The 16245-nt window shown below is 41.0% G+C and overlaps 1 protein-coding gene across 1 annotated transcript; it reads left to right on the top strand.

The window, feature by feature from the left end:
• Positions 1-951: 951 nt before the first annotated feature.
• Positions 952-10004, top strand: LOC103708098 (probable protein S-acyltransferase 7). The gene is made up of 5 exons (XM_008792875.4): positions 952-1397; positions 4481-4663; positions 8223-8519; positions 8871-9104; positions 9204-10004. The coding sequence occupies exons 1-5, from the start codon at positions 1296-1298 to the stop codon at positions 9723-9725; spliced, it is 1338 nt and encodes a 445-aa protein (XP_008791097.1). The 5' UTR covers positions 952-1295; the 3' UTR covers positions 9726-10004.
• Positions 10005-16245: the final 6241 nt, after the last annotated feature.

Genomic DNA, 16245 nt, shown 5'->3' with positions numbered 1-16245 from the left:
CGCTCGGCACAGATCTCAAGGTACAGATTTCGACATTCCGAATCAACCGTTAAGCGATCCAGCGGTGGAACGTGAATCCTTTTTTGCGCGCCAATTCAACCCTGAACAAAAACACTCTCACTTCAAAAAAAAGAAAAGAAAAAAAAGTGAAGTCCGTTCTCCACCGGGTCTGTCCATGCTCAAAGCAGTGGTGATTCTTGGTACTCCCCTGCAATCCAACGGTGGTGGATGCGTGCGAAAAAAAGAAAAGGTGCATCATTTTTCGCACGAAAGGCGCAGCTCCTGTCCCTAAGACCTTCCCTATTCCACAAAAAAAAAAAGAAGAAAAGGTAGCATCATCATTCTTTCGCATCAAGTTGCTTTTTTTTTTTTTTTTTTTTGAAAACGACGGTTCACACACACGATGGATAAAAGCGCAGTCAACATAATCCAAAAGAAAAGGGGAAAAAAACAAATCTTTTTAAAGCAAAAGTAGTCATCCACGCCGCATTCTTTCAGTCAGCTCTGCCGGAAATGTCCGCCGGCTGCCGAAATCAACAAATGGGGCGTCAATATCACGTGATTACTAAAATGCTTCTCATCTCTTATGAGCCCGTTTCCCGTTGTCAGTGGGCGGGGAAACGCGTTCTCGTTGGACTGGAGTTATGGTCGGTGCATGAGAAGGGCTTAGCGGGGATAGGAGAAAGAAGGCGAGTACATGGGAAACGCCATTCGTTTCCCCTTGTTAGCGGAGACAGGAAACGCGTTCTCGTTGGACTGGAGTTATGGACAGTAGACTCAGACACTCAGTACATAAGAAGGGACTTGGTGGGGACTCGCGGAGTCGAACTGGGAGATCGATCCGGAGTACGACCCAGCTCAGGCAACACGAACGTTCCTCCAATAAGTAGTTGCCACGTTCCCGTTTGGGCATATCCACTCTCCGTAGTCTCATCTAAAAGCTTCCATTTTTCCTTTCCGGTTCCTACCCATCACGGTGCCGTCGGCGAGGCAAAAGCGAAGGTTGGGGCGACGACGACGGAGACCGCCGAAATCTGCGCCGGCGAGGAGATCTCTACTTGCCGGAGCACCGCGTGGCCGGGAGCTCGCGCGGCGGCGGAGATCGCGAGAGTCTGGTCGGCCTCTCTATCTGTTGGATCTAGCAAGGGAGTGGAGGCTGGAGGCCGTGGTGGCGAGGAATTTGAACCCATGGAAGACGGTGCTTAGCCACCATCTTTGCTTCCCGGTCGTGATTGGAGGATCTAGTTCTTCGTGTGTGTGAGGGAAGTAGGTTTGGGCGGCGGCGAAGAGGGGGAATGTACGTGGCCCCGCCTCCTCGGGGATCGACTCCCGCCGCTATGGCGACGGAGGCGGACGTGGAGATGCCAAGGGTTTACGAGGTCTGGAAAGGCAGCAACGTAAGTGGTGTTCATTCCCTCCGTGACTTCTTTCTGAGGATCTACTGTTTGCTATATTCGGAAATCAGGATTTGGGGATTTAGGATGTGATAAGATATATCCAAATTTGATTGTTTTTTTTTACTTTGCACTTCCTTGTTTCTAATGCTAACTCTTGGAAGAACTGGCCAACTAAAGGAATCTACTTATGTAGTTTGATTCAATGGAAAAAAATGGTTTTTTTTTCTAATTTTATTTTTGTGTCTTTTGTTTTATGGACTATGATGCGTCAATCTGATGCCTGTTCTGTTTGTTTCTTCATTTAGTTCCGTGCATTGATTGAGACATTCTTATTAAATGAAAGAGACTGGGAAAAGGAGGTATAGCTACAAGAAGGATAAAGCTAGTCCCTTGTCAAAGTGGCAGGACAAAAAAGTAAAGAAATAATTAGATACAAATAGGAAAAATAGAAAAGGCAGCAACTATTAACATCAATGAACAAGGTGGTAGAAATGAATGATAATATTAGAGGGATTTTGTGGTATTTAATCTCAAAAATACATAAATCGCTAAATGAAGAAGAGGATTTAAAGAATAAATTCAACAAATTTATAACTACATAAAAGGTAAATACAAGAACGATGAGATGGTTTAGAGAGAGCCTGGGTAATGAGGGCACATTTGTGATGCTGCCCTTCAAATAGTTCAGGCCCCTTCTAGTGCAATAATCAATCATCAGCTGTCAAATCCTGTCCTGTGTGCATAAGAAGAGACTGATGACACTTCATACCAATAGCATTTAGTCAATCGAAAAATTCTTCTCTGAAATAGGAATAGACATAGAGAAATGTCTCTGTTCTTGGGTTTGTCTCATGCAATGATGTAAGGGAATAATAGAGAGGGCTAAAGGGAGAGATAGATGGGATTGCATGCTATTGAGTGTTAGTTTCGCAGTATGTGGAAATCATATGACATGTGGTTGGATTACAAAAACCTTCCAATCAAAACATCTTTTCTCAATTTGTCAGTTCATTATAATCCTATTGCGGCTTCTACATATAGAATAGGGGTGTTTCTGTGCACGAGGCTCTCACCGTTGCCGGATCTGAGGAGGGTCAAATATATGCAGCCTTGCCGCCATGTTCGGAAAGGTTGTTTCCATGCTTCTGCAGGCAAAATGGTATTTCTAATTCTAGAAAGTTGTGATTGAAAGTTCAAAACTAATTTGCATGACATTATGGGAAAACTCCATCATTCACAAGTTTAAAATGATTGAAACAAATTCAATGTTCGCATGGTTGCTGAAAGGTTTTTGAATTTTAATATTGAGAAAAGTTAAAGTTCTGACGATGTTTGCTATGAAATAGGTGAAGGTTTCTTCCAATGTGGAACTTCACTTAAGGCATGTTTGGTTTGGTGGTAGGCGGCCAAACGAAATAAAAAATGCCTTAAGTGAAGTTCCAGCATGGAAGCAACCAACTTATAGCATTCTCCAAATGTTTATCTTTTGATCTTTAGTATATTGGACCAACTTTTCTTGTGGTAGTAGGTCTGCACTAAGGTCGGAGGAACTGATACCGGTTCTTCGGCGGCACGACTCGATACGGGCCATGCCGGGCCTGTACGGAGAGAGGGACGGTACCATGAGAGAGAAAAAGAGAGAGAGAAGGGGGGAGTGGGAGGCCAGAGGAGAGTGGTGGACGCCGGCAAAGGCTGCGGGAAGCGAGGTCGTGGCCACTTCTCCTGTTTCGTTTGAAACAGAGGAAGCAGCTGCGACTTTAAAAAATTTGGGATTTTTAAGTGAAGTCGGCAAATAGCTTGCCGACTTCACTTAAAAATTGCGAAATTTTTTAAAGCCGCAGCCGGACCTTTATTTCGTTGGAAATAGAAAAAACGGCCGCGGCCTCCGCCGGCGTTCCTACCTCTCCTTCTCCCTCCCTCCCCTACTCGCTCTCTCTTTCCTTCTCCTTCTCCAGCTTCGATAATAAGTCTCGTTTCTGTTGCCGGAACCATATCGGTCAGCCACTAGTACGGCTCGGATCGGCTGGAACCGCTCGGTTCTGGACAGTTCCACCGTCCTTGGTCTGCACCATTGTGAAACAGTAAATTTTGTACATATGATGTTCATGAAACAACTTTTGTCCTCTACCATGCACCAAGCTGATATGCTAGGCTGAAATAGTTATTAAGGAATTTTAACATATACCTTATGCCTCATTAAAAAAAGTGGTGGTCAGTGGGTTGTATGAACTGGTGCATGCCCATTATATCTTGGTAGCTTAATTAAGCGGTCATGCAAAAATGTGCAGCAAGTGAAATCTTCTTGATGTTTCAACCATCACTTAAGTTTTTCAAACCAATTAGAAGATGAAAAATGGTAATACAATTGTGTAGTAAGTGCGATGATCAGGTCAAGCCATGCCATAACCATGAAGCCTTAGGCAAGAAGCCTGTTTTTTGGGGTTTATTTTATGAGCCTTTTTTGTTACTTGTTCCTACCAAGGCTACAATATTCTCAGTTCTAGAATTTCCAAACCGTTCCATGCAACTTAAAGTCCAGATTTTCTAGGTGGATTTCCCCCACAGACCTTTATGTATTGTTTAGATGCCTTTCCTTATAAGGGCCTCCATTTCTCTTAATTGTCCATTTCCATGCCATCTGAACCATTCTTCACCACTTTCCCGTAAGTGGTGGATCTCCAATACCTTCCCTGATATTAATTTTTCTTTTACTCTAGCTTCAATGTTAAATATGTATTTCCTTCTTTAATACCAATGCATATTAATTCATTCATTATCGAATTTGTTTGTTCACAGCAATAATGATTCATTTTGTCCTCCTTGTTTGGAGGATTATATTATCTGTTGTTGTGATGGACTCGATATGTTTATATCATTGTTGTTCTGACAAAATCTTGAATAAACAAAAAGAAAAAGGATAATACTTGGGTCTCTTTTTAATATCTCTAGTTACTACATAGACATTACTAGATCTCTGCAGTAATGCATTATTAGAACATTTTGCTAATCTCTATTAAGAGCCTGCAATGCCTTTTGTACTTATTCAAGTTTATTTTTAATCTTGTTGATCACATGCTGTGCAGATATTTTTTCTTCAAGGGAGGTTTATATTTGGACCTGATGTGAGATCACTGTTTCTGACCATAATCCTCATTGTCGCTCCTGTCTCAGTATTTTGCATATTTGTTGCCAGAAAACTGATGAATGATTTTTCCTATAATCTTGGGATATCAGTAATGGTGATTGCTGTTGCATTCACACTATATGTAAGTGCTGTTTGTCTTCTCTCTTTCTCTCTGTCATTCTTCCTCCTCCTCCTTGCCCGTTTTTTCAATGGGTTACTATTTTTCTGTCTTGTTAGGTTCAGTTTATTATAAATGCTCATTAGTAGGAAGCATGCATTTTATGTCCATGTGATTAATTCGCAAAGTGTAGTCTGTAGGCTGATGTATGAAGGCTTATAATTGTTTTTACTTGTGAGGGAAATCTTATATCATGTTTGTGTACATTATGTGAGCTGGATATTTCTATTTTTCTCAAAGGTTATGCTTGTCATTAGATGGTTCAAATATGTAGTGGATTTTGCTTTCTGTTAAAAGAAGCTAATTGCATTGGCTGCTTGGTCATTCCCTTTGAGCAATCTTTAGTTTTGCTGGAGAACTGAGTATAAAGTGAATATAATTTAACTACAAGCAGAAGTATTAATGCATGGCAAAAAGCACTTGGTTAACCAAAGTCAATTCATACTGACTTTTGAGGTTCTTATGACTCGTCATGTGTGGATTAACATTTATTAATAGTATTGATTTTGACATTAGTATATGCATAAAAACTTTTAGTGGTACTATTACACAAGTAGGCCCCTATTCGAGGGCCTTTGGCAACATGTATCAGTAAATACAGGCAAACCCATATTAGAGGGGTCAGTTTCTACTTGATAGAAATGCTCTAAACAGTGACCAGCAGAAACCAATACCAACCATGTTGAGCAGCACAGAGTCACAAACCAAAATGAACCCTCCACCACCACCCACGCCCCCTCTCACTCTCCCCCACCCACACACACATGCACACCCATGTGGCATTGAAGGAATTAAAATTTTTCAAACCAGGCCATGGGGTGACTGTTTCAAACCATGCCGGCCCACTGTTCTTTACCGTAGGTGGCACACGTAAGGGGCTATGACATATATATTTCTTTAACAGCTTCCTAAAGGAAAAAATGAGCTCTTTGCTTCTTGCAGGCACAAAATCATAAATGAAAGTCAGGTATCACTTAAGCATGCAATCGGCTATAAGGCTAGTGGATATGGGAAAAAAAAATTTTCTTATGATTTTCATTAATTTGTGCATACTTTTATTTCTGTTTTAGGTTTATGAATTGGTTGATCTTGATGTTGTCTTCAATAATTCATTTCATTATATAGGCTTCTTGAAGTAAGAATCCTATTTGTTCTTAGAATACTTGAAACTAATAAGCATGAATTTCACAAATACATTAAAAAAGTAGCATCTCATTGTCATTAGTATTTGTTTCTATGATGGTGATTTTTGTTCTAGTTTTCATGATGAATCCTATTATTGTGTAAGTCCATCAATTTTTTAAATTCATGTTTTCAACTTTGTGACTTCTTTATTTATTTATTTATTTATTTGGGTGGGGCGGGGGATCAAATAAATTTGAGCATATTATGATTCTCAGAAAGATGTATGAATTCACCTGCGAAAATTCAAATAACTCGAGGCGCCTCTGCAATATATGAAAGAACAGGTTAGTGTGGATATATAGGAGTGAGCATATAGCTTTGCAAAATTTTCAAGATATTATAAATTTCATACTTAATAATTGTTTACCATGCAGTTTGCATGACTTTCCAAAAGGTTAAGACATTGTAGTTTCGTATTATTGTGGTTCTTATGAAGGTTAACACAAACTCTGCATATTTAAACAACAATAAACTCACGCTATACAAGTCTACTTGGTTGAAACTTTGAAGTTTTTCCAAAAAAGGTCTTTGTCGGACTACAAGAGGTCTATCCGGTCTCTCTTTGAATGCTGGAGGATCAAGGAAAGGAAAAAAAATGCTAAAATGAGGAATTAGGGTTCATTATGGCTTAATATTTTTCCTATTCCATTTTCCTTTCTATCTGCTTGCTCTCAAATTATTTAAATGCATTCTCTTCACATGCTGGACAAGCCCGTACCATTCTTATAAGCTTCTTGCATCGAGATGATCCTTCTATTCCCAGAAGATGCACTAGCATTCCTGTGACAATTTGTAAAGTTTAATCTATATGCATTTCCTCTTATCATTGAATGATCTGATTGCAGTAAATGCCTAAGACACTTGTTCAGTAAAAACAGGTTTGCATAGTTCAAGCTTCCTTGTTGATGCTTTGCCATGTACTCAAGTTCATGCACACATGGGCATGCAAGGATGGAGGGAAGTTTTGGGTTTGTTTAAAAAAAAAGTCATTCCATCGCAAAATGGACCTTATCCTTGTCTTTTTCAGTATGACATAAATTATTTCACGAATTTAGTTGTGCCTATAGTCATTTTCTGTAAAACTCAATGCCTGTGCGCTAAAAACAAATTGTGTACCAGAAAAGTGTAAGGACACATAAGAAAACTTAGAAGTTGTCATATTATACAAACCATTTTAGATCATGGAGCTGTTTATATTGGTTATAATTACCTGATAGACTTCTATATCCTTTGACATACTGAAATGTTTGTAGCAGTTGGAATATGCCTCTTGCGTCTTTATATATTTGTTCCCTTTTATTAGCTTTCATTCAACAAATTTTGACTTTTAACTGTTTAGGGCCCCTAGAGCATCTTTTGCTGGAGAGCTTGTTATACTAGGCTTTGCAAGATCACAATCTGCCACTGTATGATATCTAATCTCCATCTGGTGTAAACATGGACCCAAGAAAAAAAAAATCTTATGAATATGGTTTGCAAAAAAAATGAATCTTTCATCTAAGATTGTGATTTCTAGTACTTTATGAACACAGAGATCATAGTTTATGCTTTTTTCCCCTGCTTGTTCCAAGAAATAAGTATAGCAACAAGTTTTGAATATCAAAATAGTACCGTTCATCTGGTGTCATTCATGTTGATATATCACAACATTCCATATACTTAGATTAGGGCCTTCATGTCTTTTTCATCCTTTGTGCTGATTATTCTGCAATCTATAGGTTGGTTTGTGTCAAGGTTTGCCGTATTGATTGGCACCGTACTGTAGCAGATATACTATACCATACAAGGTGTATCATATTGTACCGATACCTAACCAGTACGTAGTCTCGTACCATATTGACACTCGGTACGCCTTGCCATCTTGTACCATACCACGTATCGACACTGTAATAGAATGGTACTGGTACAGAGTTCAGTACCGAGACTGCAAATCTTGGTCCATGTTCTACAGATATGGAGAACAATCCAGAACTTGGTTAATTAAATTTGTGGCTTGTGTCCTCCATTATGTGCTAATGAACTATTTAATTCTATCATGTTTCTTAACAGTTGCATTAGTATTATAGCATTCCTTAAAGAATTCCTGTGCGATGCAAATGTGGAATTGATATGGACTTCCTCATGAACCCAGTCATGATTAAATCTTTAAAAGCATTTTATTGGCTATATCTGTCAAAGAACCTCATGTCTTCCCCAGGATCTCGATATTGTTTGTATATGGGATTTGAAAAATATAAAATACTGATCTTTTCCCCAAAAAAAAATCCATCATGTCAATGATCTTGCTCTTTCTCTTTTTATGATGTAAAAACTGAAAACTAAGCTTTATTTGTTTCAGGATTTAGTTCTTCTTCTTCTCACCTCTGGAAGAGATCCAGGTATATTACCTCGTAATGTGCATCCTCCAGAACCAGAAGTCTATAATGAGAACACTGAAGTTGGGGGCAGCCAAACTCCACAGTTGCGTTTGCCTCGAACAAGGGATGTAATCATCAATGGGATCACAGTAAAGATTAAATATTGTGATACCTGCATGCTGTATCGGCCTCCTCGCTGTTCACACTGCTCAATCTGCAATAATTGCGTTGAACGGTTTGACCACCATTGCCCATGGGTTGGGCAATGCATTGGACTTGTAAGGCATATTAATGTTTAAGACAATCTTCATCTAAAGCATGACTTGCTGCTCTTATGCACATGATAAATATATCAGAGTAGGACAAAGAGTTGGAATACATACAAAATGGAAATTTTTGGAGGAACCTACTAAAAACCATTATATAATATAACAAACATCAGTTCAAATCATTTGAACTGTTATTTATTGCAGATTGAATTCTTTCAAAGGCGATGCTTTATGACACATTACAGAAATTAGCACTTCTATTGCCATGATTCCTGCAAGAAAAGTTGAAAGTCCTGTTCAATTGCTAGTCTTGTGTTTGTGATATACACTCTTGCTAATTACTTGTTTTCTTTGGTGCAGCGCAATTACAGATTCTTTTTTATGTTTGTCTTCTCGACTACTCTGCTCTGCATCTATGTTTTCGGGTTCTGCTCGGTGTATATCAAAAAAATTATGGATGATCAACAAACCAATGTATGGAGGGCAATGACCAAGACACCAGCTTCCATTGTTCTTCTAATCTACACCTTCATCTCAGTGTGGTTTGTTGGCGGCCTTTCTGCCTTCCATTTATATCTAATCAGCACCAACCAGGTAATTGGTTTACTTTTGTACAATACGCCTAAAGTCAATGGTGCCAACCAGTGAATATGTTATAATAGTTCTATTCAATCTTTCTTGCTGCTCTGGCAGACAACCTATGAGAATTTCAGATACCGTTATGATCGGCGAGCTAACCCATATAACCAAGGAGTTGTGGAGAACTTTAAAGAGATCTTCTTCTCAAGCATCCCTCCCTCCAAGAACAAATTTCGAGCGAGGGTACCACGAGAGCAGGCTTCTCAGGCAAGGTCAGTGGGTGGAGGATTTGTTAGTCCAAACATGGGCAAAGGGGATCTTGACGTGGGTAGGAAGGCTATGGCTTGGAACGAAGCAGGGTTAGGTGTCGGTGACCTGGAAGCAGGGCTGGACAATGATGTGTCTGAGGATAAGGATGGTGGGATTGCTGATGCACCCCCTGGTATACATAAGGATCTTCCATCAGAGGGCTTGGAAGCAGGGCGTTCTGCTGTGCACTCAAGGCGGTCCAGTTGGGGGAGGAGCGGGAACTGGGAACTATCGCCCGATATCCTGGCTCTGGCAGCAGGCGTCGGGGAATCAAATAGAGCAAGTGCTGGTGGTCGCAGTGGCAGCACGAACACTGGAAGCCTGTAAGTTTTTGAGAAGTTAACACGAGATGAAGAGATCGAAATTTGAAGGATTCAAGTCATGCACTTAGTTGACGCAATTTTCTTTCTTTTTTCCCTGTTGCAATGGAGTAGTGGAGCCACTATATTATTCAATGCTGTGGACATTGTGTTCCTGAAAATCTTGTTTGGTTCCCTTATTTCTTCCAGTTCGTTCTCTAGTTGTCGTTCTGGTTCTAGATGGTCTTAAATGTCATGATTTTAAGGCGCAAAATTATTAAAACAGGGCTCTTGTTTGATTGGGTGGTCGATGTATGGTGTACTAATTTCAACTAATTGGTCTTCTGAATGAGGCAAGCTTATCAATAGCTATGGTAATTGCAATTGGACCGTGCTTTTGGTGAAAGCTGGCAGAATGCAGTAGAAACGATTCTTGAAAAGAAGATGAGCTCTGTTGCTTGCTGCATGAAAGAGAGAATTCTAACCATTGCACTACATGTATTTTAAGTTCATGAAGCCATTATGACTGATCATTTGAAAAAGTAGATCCCAGTTAACTAGAATTCGCTGCCTGTGATTTGGCACTACAAGCCAGTTAACCTTTCACCAGTCAGTTGGGTTTTGGCTGCAGGTAATTTAGAGCTCTCTCTGTTAAGCATGAACAGTTGGTTTGAAGTAGTTAAATAGGAAAAAGTGACTGAACCCTAACTGCCTATGAGTTCTTCTGTTGAGCAGAACTCAGAATGGTGGATGATATAGTAAAAGTTAAAATGATGATAATAAATACTATTCGATGAGAAAACTAATTGATTCCAAAGTCAACAAATAAAATTTTTTGAACTAATAATCTTTAAAACTGGTAAGTGACATATACTTTTGGTGAATGAAGCAAAGGTATTTCTTAAAAAAAAAAGAGATTATTTTTCACCTTCAATTGTAATATTACATTATCTAAATGATATTAATGGTGGACTATTAATTTCTGTACAGAATATAGCTGTCACCGTATACACATACATTTAAATTTTTGTATATTGTGCATATAATATTTCCAACTTCCAATATTTCTTTTTTGATACAAAAATAAGAGTAATACTATGGGTCTCCTCATACGCCCTCCCCCTAAAATTTTTTTGCACTAATTTCTACAAGACACTGATCCCCCTTGCCACAGGATACGATGAATTTTTGATATACATAAACCGAGGCTATAAACAGTAATTAGTAGTCACTTTAGGGTTATCCCTCCAATTACATGTGAATTATTGAAGCAACTTTTGTATCTCATGCTCATGATCAAAGAGATGGATAAGAGGATTTCTTATATGTTGTTTATTTATAATCGAAGAAAAGAAGTCTTAAAGCTAACTTAGAGTAGTTTGATTTCAGCATGACCTCAGTTATTAAGTGGAAACTTTTATCATATATGTTGGTTCAAATGTGAGCTGGGCAGGGCTTGGGCCCAATATCTAGTAATATGGGCTCAGTCCAACATTTCCTTAGGTCTACACTAACCTACCCTATTTGCATCTTTCATCTCTCTCTCTCTCTCTCTCTCTCTCTCTCTCTCTCTCTCTCTCTCTCTCTCTCTCTTTGTGTGTGTGTGTCTTGGTGGGGGTTGGGGGAGAGAGAAGACCCAACCAGGATAAATTTTCCAAGCAGTTGGGGATGCAAAACTTCTAAAGGAGGGGTGCCACTTTAGGGTATTGCTTACTTCACTTGGTCTCTTTTATCAAAAGTTATTGAGGTGGTAAATCAAAGTTAGAAAACAAAAAACTATGAGCTCTTAATTTCTCTGTCTCTACTCTTGATTTTTCCTAAAAGATAGTGCTAATAGATTGTTGACTAGGTGACTTCTCTCAGAAAAACAAGGTAAGTAGGTGACCTTGGTTTATCAAAAAAAAAAGGAAAAAACCTTTGAAGTAAAGCTTTATCTGGCAAGTGCAAGTGCGATCCAAATATAAATTTATGGCTAAGGCTCATCCAAGTAGGGTCAATAACCTGCCAAGAAGCAGCTATTGGACATATGATTTGAGTCCTGATTCAATAAGGAAGCAAGTTGTACTGTTTAGCATTATTATTTTTTTTGGATTGAAGTACAGGTTAGCTCTTGCACATCCGGCCATTCCAACACCTCATATCTTGAAGTATCTCTTCAATAGCTGGTCTTCTAATCCTTCTTAGAAGTTTAACTGGCTAGGGTTCCGAAGCTGCCTAGTTTGAGCAAGCGATGCGTGCTGCATGGCAGGAAAGTAGATTGTACTGATACTTAGACCTCATCTCTCTTTTCTTTTTCTAAATTCATTTTATATTTAAAAATAACTATTTCATACTTAAAAGAAAAAAAAATACATGCTGTCATGCAGCCATCCGCTTGTCTTCTTCCATACATGAGATCTTCCTCCTCCTTGAGTTCCCTTCTCCTCCTCTCTTTACTAGTACATGGTCTGTGGTCACGTAATACACAATTGAGAAATAGGACATTTGGTAACTCAATACATACCTCCAAGCAAATTAAGACATAGTTTCTAAAACATAGTATTCACCGGTACGTAATATATTGTCAAGTAATATACATTTAACAAATTAATTAGTTTTTCAACGATCCAATACCTACCTCCAAATAAATCGATATACAATTTTTAGAATATAATATTTATAGTGCACAATCCATGCTACATAATATGTACTTGACAAATAAGTCATCTAAAAGGGATGAGGGGTAAAAGACTAGAGAGCAGGAGAAAAATTTCACGGACGGATGGAGGGGGTGGATAGCATGAAGATGTTTCACGTATTTTTCCTTATTTTTTTTTTGGAGGGAGAGAGTGATAGATGGACTTTGTTAGTAGAAGGAGTCTCGTTCCGCTTTGACTCTTCGATTTTCACTTTAAAATTAGTGCTATGAGGTACGATGCAAAAAAAACAAAGTAGTCCCAAGTGATCTCCTATGGTGTGCATACTGGGAAATATTTGTTTCATTATAATCACAATCATTATTATTTGGAGAGAGACGTCCCAACTTTGCAGCTTTATTGACCATAATCAATGGAGCTGATGACCCTCTACCAATCCATAATCAATAGCTTCTGTACATATGGGCATGACTTTCATGATACAAAAGCAGCCAAAAACAAGTTTTGAAAACATCTTTTTGGCTTAATGGATGATGTATAACCTTGCCATAGTTGGAAGTTGAATGGTTGCTCTAGCCCATGGAAAAGTGACCATCTATTGAATACCATGCAAAATTGATTTCAAATTGAGAACATGGTATTTAGGAGAAAGTATATATTGAAGCACATTGAAATCAACCTCACCTAATACCAGGTAGAGTTGATCATAAGCCAGACTTTAGCAAAAAAAAAAAAAAAAATCAAATTTTAAATAGGCCTGGTCTAATGCCCGACTAAAAAGAAATAGAGTTTAGGCTCGAGATCCGACCCATGATCAACTCTAATGCCAGGTAACTCCCTATGGTCCAACTATTATTATCACGCCCCCGCCTCTGCGAGGCACGTGAGGCACCTAGTGCCCACGTGGGGGCCACATGATGGGGGAAGACGGGGCTCCCCTGCCAGATATTGTCCGGTTCTGGGGCTTTACGCAAGCGTCCTTCACCCCTCCCCGGTTTTGTTTTCCACCCAAAATGCGTCTGCAGGATTAGGAGACATCCGCCTCATATGCCCAGGCTCTGGAACGAGTCTTTCCGATATGGGACTATTGGGCCTCACACCCTTCCCACCATTGGACAAGAGCCGTCCTCGGCTCTGATACCAAATGTCACGCCCCCGCCTCTGCGAGGCACGTGAGGCACCCAGTGCCCACGTGGGGGCCACATGAGGGGGGAACACGGGGCTCCCCTGCCAGATATTGTCCGGTTCTGGGGCTTCACGCAAGCGTCCTTCACCCCTCCTCGGTTTTGTTTTCCACCCAAAACGCGTCTGCAGGATTAAGAGACACCCACCTCATATGCCCAGGCTCTAGAACGAGTCTTTCCGATGTGGGACTATTGGGCCTCATACCAAATGTCACGCCCCCGCCTCTGCGAGGCACGTGAGGCACCCAGTGCCCACGTGGGGGCCACATGAGGGGGGAACACGGGGCTCCCCTGCCAGATATTATCCGGTTCTGGGGCTTCACGCAAGCGTCCTTCACTCCTCCCCGGTTTTGTTTTCCATCCAAAACGCGTCTGCAGGATTAGGAGACACCCACCTCATATGCCCAGGCTCTAGAACGAGTCTTTCCGATGTGGGACTATTGGGCCTCATACCCTTCCCACCATCAGACAAGAGCCGTCCTCGGCTCTGATACCAAATGTCACGCCCCCGCCTCTGCGAGGCACGTGAAGTACCTAGTGCCCACATGGGGGCCACATGAGGGGGGAACACGGGGCTCAATGTCACGCCCCCGCCTCTGCGAGACACGTGAGGCACCTAGTGCCCACGTGGGGGCCACATGATGAGGGACCGCGGAGCTCCCCTGCCAGATATTGTCCGGTTTCGGGGCTTCACGCAAGCGTCCTTCACCCCTCTCCAGTTTTATTTTCCACCCAAAACGCGTCTGCAGGATTTGGAGACACCCGCCTCATATGCCCAGGCTCTGGAACGAGTCTTTCCGATGTGGGACTATTGGGCCTCACACCCTTCCCACCATCGGACAAGAGCCGTCCTCGGCTCTGAAACCAAATGTCACGCCCCCGCCTCTATTGGGGTGTGAGGCCCAATAGTCCCACATCGGAAAGACTCGTTCTAGAGCCTGGGCATATGAGGCGGATGTCTCCTAATCCTGCAGACGCGTTTTGGGTGGAAAACAAAACCGGGGAGGGGTGAAGGACGCTTGCGTGAAGCCCCAGAACCGGACAATATCTGGCAGGGGAGCCCCGTCTTCCCCCCTCATGTGGCCCCCACGTGGGCACTAGGTGCCTCACGTGCCTCGCAGAGGCGGGGGCGTGACATTTGGTATCGGAGCCGAGGACGGCTCTTGTCTGATGGTGGGAAGGGTATGAGGCCCAATAGTCCCACATCGGAAAGACTCGTTCTAGAGCCTGGGCATATGAGGTGGGTGTCTCCTAATCCTGCAGACGCGTTTTGGGTGGAAAACAAAACCGGGGAGGGGTGAAGGACGCTTGCGTGAAGCTCCAGAACCAGACAATATCTGGCAGGGGAGCTCCGTGTTCCCACCTCATGTGGCCCCCACGTGGGGACTAGGTGCCTCACGTGCCTCGCAGAGGCGGGGGCGTGACAATTATCATTTTAGAGGGCAATCCAATCTTTATAACTTTATTTGCCCTACCTAGTCCATCAATGCATGATTCTCTACCACTCCACTACTATTAGCTTCTTTGCATATAATTGGCACGGCTTTTATAATATAGACGTAGCAAAAAGGAAGTTACATAAACACCCTCTAGGCTTAGTGCATGATGTACATTGTGCAATAGTTGGAGGCCTTATAGTTGCTCCTATGCCTTGCAAAAATGACCATCTATTGAGTACTGGTGTAAAAGTTTGACAGACTTTGCATCCAACCCCGGCAGAAGAAAAAAGAAAAAATCGATTATCAGATACTAGATCTAAGCATCATCTATCCCATAGTTGAATTTGCAAAACATATTCACTTTGCGATGACATAGTAGCTGAACTTGCAATCTCATTGAGCATGTGATTCTTCTTGTCATACAGTAGAAGAGGACTCCCAATGTATGAAGCCAGCTATTTTGAGCAAGGGAGATATATAGATTAGATATGACCTAAAATGTGACAACATATGGACCTAAAATGTATGTATCTTACTATCTCGATGATAACATTTAATTCCCCCATGTCAATTGGTTGCTCCTAACTCTTTAAAATGTGCAAGACCAAAATCTGATAATAAGCACAGTGCAACTAGGGCTATGGTCGATCAAATTTGTATTGGTAGAAATACCTCGAGTATTTAACAAGGATAATTCTTATCATTTCTATAAAATAGTTGGTAATATTTTAATAATTATTTTATCGAAAAGAAGAAATTTCTTTTTTTTCAATCATCAAACCATTTAGTAGCTGAGATCATAAGGTCAGTCATCAATAGGGTGATTGTATTGGCAAGAAGACAAACTTTCATGGAGCTAACTATTTCTAATAAGGCAGCAGGCAACGAAGTGTGAGTCCATGTCAATCTAACAATTTTTGCAGGTCCGACCATCCCAATGCATGATATTGACTCCAATGCTAACCATAGAGGTAGTCTCATTGGTTGCTCTTTAACCTTTTTTTTTAATATCAAAAAGTATAGAGACCACGAATGGTAGTTTGTGCCTCTAGTGGTTGAGGTCATGTAGTCATTGAATATTGGGCGGCTCTTTGGAACAAGAGGACAAGCTTCCATGAAGATAGCTAATTTGAGCAAGAACTGCAGGTTGGGTCTGACTCGCAATCTAACAGGAGGGAAATAAACAAATGTAGATACACAACAAGGTCCACCATTCAAGCAAAAGGGAGATATGGCATAAGGTGGCACAGGTTCGGGGTAGCAACTAGCTAGGATCCTCTGCGGAGCAG

This window comes from Phoenix dactylifera, chromosome 14, assembly GCF_009389715.1.
Source record: "Phoenix dactylifera cultivar Barhee BC4 chromosome 14, palm_55x_up_171113_PBpolish2nd_filt_p, whole genome shotgun sequence".
NCBI lineage: Eukaryota > Viridiplantae > Streptophyta > Magnoliopsida > Arecales > Arecaceae > Phoenix > Phoenix dactylifera.
Note: the sequence above shows the minus strand (reverse complement) of the source record. Positions and strands in the feature narration are given on the sequence as shown.